Source organism: Benincasa hispida, chromosome 3 (assembly GCF_027475165.1).
Source record: "Benincasa hispida cultivar pf3 chromosome 3, pf3_genome.v1.1, whole genome shotgun sequence".
Taxonomy (NCBI): domain Eukaryota; kingdom Viridiplantae; phylum Streptophyta; class Magnoliopsida; order Cucurbitales; family Cucurbitaceae; genus Benincasa; species Benincasa hispida.
In genome coordinates, this window is record NC_143480.1 from 78,602,821 (window position 1) to 78,610,445 (window position 7,625).

General features: G+C 33.7%; 1 protein-coding gene across 2 annotated transcripts; it reads left to right on the forward strand.

The window, feature by feature from the left end:
* The first annotated feature begins 1,310 nt into the window (after positions 1 to 1,310).
* LOC120074228 (serine/threonine-protein kinase SRK2A) lies at positions 1,311 to 5,850 on the forward strand. Of its 2 annotated transcripts, XM_039027282.2 has the most exons (10): positions 1,311 to 1,725; positions 1,929 to 2,050; positions 2,158 to 2,232; positions 2,457 to 2,558; positions 2,863 to 2,916; positions 3,001 to 3,093; positions 3,197 to 3,289; positions 4,214 to 4,318; positions 4,396 to 4,494; positions 5,259 to 5,850. In XM_039027282.2, the coding sequence occupies exons 2-10, from the start codon at positions 1,931 to 1,933 to the stop codon at positions 5,565 to 5,567; spliced, it is 1,050 nt and encodes a 349-aa protein (XP_038883210.1). In that variant the 5' UTR covers positions 1,311 to 1,725; positions 1,929 to 1,930; the 3' UTR covers positions 5,568 to 5,850. The 2 variants fall into 2 exon arrangements, with proteins under 2 accessions (XP_038883210.1, XP_090168609.1); XM_090312483.1 differs by lacking the exon at positions 1,311 to 1,725 and having other exon boundaries at positions 1,734 to 2,050.
* The last annotated feature ends 1,775 nt before the right edge of the window (positions 5,851 to 7,625 follow it).

Sequence of the window (7,625 nt, forward strand, 5' to 3'; positions counted from 1 at the left end):
GTGTTCCCTCGGGTTCACATTATGACTGTTTTGTGCACCCTCGAGTTCACAATTATGACTGTTTTGTGTAACTTCAGGTATACACCTACGACTAACGTGTGCTCCCTCGAGACCGCACCTACGACTGATATGTGTACCTTTAGGATATACACCTATGATTGATATTTGTTCCTTTGGGATTACTTTTACGATTGATTTGTGACCCCTCGGTCACCACGACTGATATGCTATGAATTGTACACCAATACCCAGATAAGAAGGTTACCTTGTTACCTAGAGGGTCAAGTAGTAGGCCACTTACTGAGTATTACATACTCACCCTTTCTTACTTTATGTTTTTAGGTAATGAAAGAAACAGGCCGAAGAATGACACGGGACCCATGATAGAGCCAAATTGGGACAAAGGAAAATACTTCCACCCAGTCTATGTCCTAGTCATGTGAATGTTTTGAAATTTGAATTTATTGTCAGACAAAATATTTTATTGTTTTGAATTTTCTTTGTAAATTTTTTTATGGGGACTCCGATTAAATGTTTTTTTTATTAATTTAATAATTTGGTTAGAAATAGTCATCCCTGTTTCACTAAATTTATGTTTTTTGGTCAAAATGTTTTGAATGTAAATGTGTAATTTATGAGTAATAACCCTTGTCAGAGTACTCGAAAGATTGAATCGTTACAGAGAGGACAAAAATTGGCGGAATACTTGAGAGAGGTAGATTAAGTTGTTATCCTCACTAGTGAGCATCTTTTTATCATTTTGATGGAGACATTAATCTTTAGTAGTGATAATTGTAGCACAGGTTAAACGTGTAATTAGAAATCATTCAAATCATTTGAGGTTGTAGACACGATTGTGTCCCTATACACTTCTACTACTATGCATATTGAAATTACTTGGTGTATATTTGACCATTTTGAAATGCCATACATGTAGTTCTGACTCTAATTATTAAAAAGTTGAGTTGTTAGAACTATACTCGTGACCATTAACATTTCTTCTAAAGAATGAAAATAAAAACCATCCTAAGCCAAAATTTCTCCCTTGAAAATCAGTAATTAGGTCTGCCTAATTAAACTAAGAAAATGTATTAAATAAAGATAATAATAAAGAAATAAAATAAAACGTACGCATTATCCTTTAAAATTTATATAGTACAAGCCAAACAAGGATGACTTTATTGACTTTCTGCCGAGAGTCTCAAAAATTAAATTAATAAATAAATAATACATAATTTTTTTTAATAGAAAAAAAATGGCATTAATGAAAAGTTAACTTGAAATTACATCAAGCAGTGAACCATCCACTTGCCACCGTACTCAGAGATTCCTTTTGCTCATGGAAACCATTTTCCACGGCTTCTTTTTAGCAAAACCTTTTATTTAAAAAAGAGTTCTCAATTCATTGAAAAGTGGCGTCACTCGTCAAAGAATGAATCGGTGATGAGGAGGAGGATATTGGAATAAGAACAAGTGTGAAACCTCACATAAACAAAAACAAAAAAATTAGTCAAAAATTCAAAGCTACCCACATCGTCTCTCCTCATCAAACGGCGTTTTTACAGATCCAAAACATCCACTTCTCATATTAAAAGAGAAAAAGGAAAAAACCCATAAAAAAAAGTGAGAAAAAAAGGTGGGATTTCAATCGAAGAGGCAGTGATTGGATTCTAGCTGGTCCTCGTGGATTCCCATACCCTCTATTGAATCGCTTTGTCCGAGTTTGTAAGGCCATTCCATGTGCTTTCTTTCCACTCTTTACAGTTTCTATAAATTTTACAGCCCATTAGTTGATTTCAGATCTGATCGCACAACCCCATTTCGTATTTTGAACCTAATGAGCATTCAAACCCTTCCTTGCTATTGCTATTGATTTTTGTTCTGTTTTTCTTCTTGTGGGTTTCGTGGGTGTGCTTGATTCTGTGCAGAAATGGACAAGTATGAAGTTGTTAAAGATTTGGGTGCTGGAAATTTTGGTGTTGCTAGACTTTTGAGGCATAAAGAGACTAAAGAGCTTGTCGCCATGAAGTACATAGAACGTGGTCATAAGGTTAATTCTGTTCTTGATTCTATTCTTTCGTTTTTGCTTTGAAATGAAGCTTGTTTCTAATATGTGTTCTCAAATTGGGGAATTTTGATGGATTATTGTATTGACAGATTGATGAGAATGTGGCAAGAGAGATTATTAACCATCGATCGCTTCGGCATCCAAATATAATTCGTTTCAAGGAGGCAAGTTTCTTTTTACATTTTTTAGGATTTCTTTAGTCTAACTTCATGTGATTGCCAAAGTGTTGGCAAATCTTGATCAGCTATTTGGCTTTTGTTATTTCATATGCACAAAGTTTGATTCTCCTTAGTGGGAGAGTGATGGATTTGAATTCATGAATTTTTAGATTAAGAAACAGAGGAAATGAAAAATGGATTTGAAGTTGAAGTTGGTTTGAGATATGCAGGTTGTTTTAACCCCGACGCATTTGGCTATAGTGATGGAATATGCTGCTGGAGGAGAGCTTTTCGAAAGAATTTGCAATGCTGGACGTTTTAGTGAAGATGAGGTCTATTATTTACTCTCTTTCTCTCTCTTACACTGAATTGCTAGCTCTATTCCTGAGGGGTTTCTTAGCAATAAGGGCTTGAATATTTGAAGTCTGGAGATACCCTCTAACGTCTAGATTGAAGCCTCTGATTGAATACTTAAATAACTCGAAACCTTTGTTATCTCTTGAAACTCGATTTGGGGTGCCGAAGTCTTCCTAATACTGTGTGTGGGTGGGGGGGTTCCTTAGAACAAAAAGACCTCAAAAGAAGAATTGCTAGCTTTATGAAATTGTTTTAACTCTTTGCTCTTACTTTTTACAGGCAAGATATTTCTTCCAGCAGCTAATTTCTGGAGTCAATTATTGTCATTCAATGGTAGAATCAAAAACATACTAAGCCTTGTATGGTTTCTTGTTTACAAATCTTATACCATAGTTCATGTGACACAATGCTTTGCAGCAAATATGTCATAGAGATTTGAAACTAGAAAATACCCTTTTAGATGGAAGCGCAGCCCCACGCTTGAAGATCTGTGATTTTGGCTACTCCAAGGTCTTTGAATTTGAAATTTTCATTTGCTCATTTCAATTTAATATGTTCTTTCTTTCATATTTTCTCTGTACTAATGTTGTTCTATTGTTAATTTCTTCTGTAGTCATCCCTCTTGCATTCAAGACCAAAATCAACTGTTGGTACTCCAGCATACATAGCACCAGAGGTTCTATCTCGACGAGAGTATGATGGAAAGGTACTTCTGCACATCTTTGATCTACTGCAATTAGATTATGCAAAATGAAGAAGAATATCATTTCATATCTATTGCGAAATCTTCTGCATATTGTTTTCCCCCAAATTTTCTTGTCCTGTTGCAAGAGATACATTCAGGATGTCGGAATACATTTTGAATCAGAACTACTAGATAATCAACAATAGGCCTTTTGAAAATTATCAAGAAATGTTTTCACGTCAGTATGTATCAAAAAATGCATTTTTTAGGAACCAAGGTAGTATGGGATGTGTTTGTCCCACATTGATTAGAATGGAATGATCAATGTGGTACTTAAATGGCTTGGTTCTTCCACCCCAATAGCTAACTTTTGGGGTGTGGTTCTCCAAGGTGCTTAAATACCTAACAATGGTACTAAAGCCAATTGTCCACGTTCCAGAGTGGAATCGACGGAGGGTTCTGATCGGGTGTGACGGAGTGAAGTATTGTTGGAGTAGCCGCCGGGACGTCGGTTTTTGGGGGATGAGGTATCCTTAGGAACTAAGGTAGTATGGGATGCTTTTGTCCCACATTGGTTAGAATGGGATGATCAATATGGTACTTAAGTGGCTTGGCTCTCCCACCCTAATAGCTAGCTTTTGAGGTGTGGTTCTCTCCAAGGTGCTTAAGTGCCTAACAACCCTCCCTTCTGGGCAAAATCAATTGAGTTTTGTGTTCTAGAATTCTGTTTCTTTATAGTGAAGGTTGATTTAGTTTGAGCACTGAAATTTCATTGTAAAGCTTTGCTCTCATTGTGCATGTAGAAAGACTTGCCGTTTGTTTTCTTTAACTAAATATAAAATTAATATGGTTAGTGGTATGAGGTATCGTTAGAACAATTCAAACATAGATTCTCTTTATTTAAAATCTGAAATGGGTTATTGTCTTCTTTTCCATCAAATTTAGATGGCAGATGTATGGTCATGTGGAGTTACTCTCTATGTTATGTTGGTCGGTGCATATCCTTTCGAAGACCAGGATGATCCTAGAAACTTTCGGAAAACCATTCAGGTCCATTATTTGCACTGTTGTATAGTAATTTCAGTTAAGTGAACATCTTTCTCACTTCTTTTTATGTGGTTTTGCAGCGTATAATGGCTGTACAGTATAAAATACCAGACTATGTTCACATATCTCAAGATTGTCGACACCTACTCTCTCGCATCTTTGTCCCAAATCCATCAAGGGTATGTTTCTATGATAAACTAATATGTTTTCATAATTTCCTTATTTGGAGTTCTAAAAATAAAATTATCTCCACTTGTTAGTTGAACTGGAAAATGGTAAAATGGTAGTGTGGGGACATCCATCAGCCTTAATAGGCCCCACCACGTGCAATTCTAATGAAATTTAATGCCAAAATACAAAATTATCTTCACTATGTTAGCTGTGGTTTCTTTATCTGAATTGAGTTTTTAGTTTCATGATCTAGGGATAAATAATAATTAGATTAAGGCGCATCTGTATGTTGGGAAACTTGGATAAGTATTTCAGCTTTCGTTAGTTTGTTCTCTCTTTCTCACTCTCAGTTTTGTGATACTTCTTGGAATATCTGAAAATTTGTCTTTCCTAGCTCATTGGGTAATTAATCTCAACTCAGTCTTGTAGGAAACAAACCAAGAAAGATTTCTAGCAACTTGTGTATAGTCTTCAATGTAGAGAGAGAACGTGAAGCACTTTAAAATTCATCCTCAAACTTTGACATATGTCCTTGAATCCTACTCTTATTCAACACCTACATATGAATTTCTTGCTCTTGAATTCTCGCCATTCTTCAAAGAAATTCCACCTTTGTTCTCTTTGCATTCTAAAATGAATACCTATACCACATAGTTAAAGACAAGATCGAGTATGAGAAAAGTTTAGCTTGTAAAATGTAGTTAAGTTCACCTCCTTTCTTTTCGATTTTTACCTTCATTGTAATTGTCACACTTTCAATATAATATAACAGAGAATTTCACTAAAAGAGATCAAGAGCCACCCGTGGTTTTTAAAAAACCTTCCAAGGGAACTGACAGAATCTGCCCAAGCCATCTATTACCAGAGGGATAACCCATGCTTCTCTCTTCAAAGTGTTGAAGATATCATGAAGATTGTGGGGGAGGCAAGAAACCCGCCCCCATCATCGACAACCGTCAAGGGCTTTAAAGAGGATGATGAAGAAGGCGAGTTGGAAGAAGAGTTGGAAGAAGAAGAAGAAGATGAGTATGACAAGAGGGTGAAAGAAGTTCATGCCAGTGGAGAATACTTAGTCACTTAGAAACAAAACATAACATAGAGTGGTGTGTTGTTATTATATTATTGAGGTTGGTTGTTGTTAGGTGTACAGTAGCGTTAACTCTCCACAGTAAGCATATCATATTATATATCAGCGGATTTTAAGTTCTAAATGTGTTCATATATTGTTGGTTGATGGTCTGCAAGTTTAAGCTATAATTTTCTCAATTGTCTCTTGTTATTGTGTTGTTGAATAATTCAATGTAGTTGGACATATTTTTGTGTTTTCTTAGATGTTTTATAAAAGCAAAGAGCATTTTCGTGGAGGATGTTTCGAATTTATTTTGCTGTATTTATTCTTACAAATTCTTGTAAGATGGTCTTTGGTTCATAGTTTTCAAGAGTTTGAGAGAGCATAGTTATGACAATTTTACATGGTCATGGATTTGAATATCCTATTCTTCAAGTTTGTTATAGTATCTATTATACTCTGTTAAGTTTGTTATAGTATTGGGAAAATTACCTTTTCGGATGATAGGTTTTGAGTTTTGGGTTTAGTTTCCATTTTTTTCCTGGTTAAAAATATTATATTTTTATTTATAAGTTTTGAGTTTAATTTCTATTCAAGTTCCAAACTACTATATTCTACCATTACATTTCAAAATTGCGGTGAAAATTGCAAATGTGACTTGATATTTTTGATTTTGCAAATAGAGCAAGATCTCTAAAGTTTGTTTTTTTTTTAAAAAAAAAAAAAAAAAAAATTCTAATTTTACCTTTTTATATATCTTACCTAACATATGTAAATTTCTCTCCCATTTTCTCCCCAATTATTTTTTTATACACATTCACAAACAATCGTCTTTATCCCAAAGTTTTCGCTATTCAATCCTCTGCGATCATCTTTTCTTCTCTCTTGGTCATCATCAGGTATGAAATAGGTTGATCAAAGAATTTTTTTGCGTCCACTAGAAAGAGAATTGAAGATGAGATATTTTGTTCATACCTTGAAGTGGGTCGTCAACCATGAAAACGGCAACCACTTTCTCCAAGCTGGAAAAAAAACTCAAGATCTTGTGCTTCAAATATGTAGGTTTTAACCCAACGATTGTACCTCTGCATTTGATTGCAACTTGATTGATTCAAATATAAAAGGGAGCAAGAAAGAAAGTGAAAGGTAATAGGTTCCAAATTGAATTGCAAATTGATTAATTCAAATTAAACGATTCGATCTTGCGGGTAGAGAAACCAAGACGGAAAGTGAAGTTAGGTTCCAAATCTCGATCTTCTTCCCTAATTTTGTTCAAATTTTAGTTCTAAGAGAAACAGATGGGGAGCTATGGTTTTTTTTTTCGTTTTAATGGAAGGTTTTCAGTTTAATTTAATGTTGTTTTTTACGAAGAGTTCTATTTTTCTGATTTTTCTTGTTTTAGATAAAAATATTTAAAATAATAGTAAAATATCGCAGTCTATCACAAATAGGCTGTTGTGTTTTACTATTAGTTGTAAATATTTTTAGCAGTTTTGTCATTTAAAATAATTTCCGTTTTACGTTATTACTTTTAAGTTCAAACTTTCATCTTTTAATAAAATATTTTCTATTATTCAAAGTGTATCTTTCACATAATTGATTTTCTAACTAAACTAACCAAAATAAACTTTTTACATGTATCTAAAATGTATAAGCTTACGTGTATTGTAACCAAGTGTATCAATAAGTTGATATATACAAATATACATTAATTGATGTACCTCATATTGGGTATATCGTTGATACACTAAAATGGTATAACGTCGATATACTTAATTGATAAACTTGATATTCAGTATATAATTGTTGTTCTATTGTATTGATAAACTTTATTTTAACGATGTATCTAAAATGAAGTATATCCATATTATATTAGTTAAAAATTCAATTGGCGACATTTTAAATACATCAAAAGGTTATCATATATATCAATCAACAGACTATCAAACATCAATCAACAAACATGTTAAAACTTCAAGTATATCATTACGCTATAAAGCATGAGATATACTTGCTATAAAACTATATCAATGATATATGAGTATTGAAGTGTATCAATAGTGTATATTA

Bases quoted from the DNA above. Each gene is read 5' to 3' on its own strand.
- LOC120074228 (XM_039027282.2), top strand. From the start codon at position 1,931: ATGGACAAGTATGAAGTTGTTAAAGATTTGGGTGCTGGAAATTTTGGT. The intron at 2,233-2,456 runs GCAAGTTTCTTT...TGAGATATGCAG, and splicing joins ATATAATTCGTTTCAAGGAG to GTTGTTTTAACCCCGACGCA. The intron at 3,290-4,213 runs GTACTTCTGCAC...CATCAAATTTAG, and splicing joins GACGAGAGTATGATGGAAAG to ATGGCAGATGTATGGTCATG.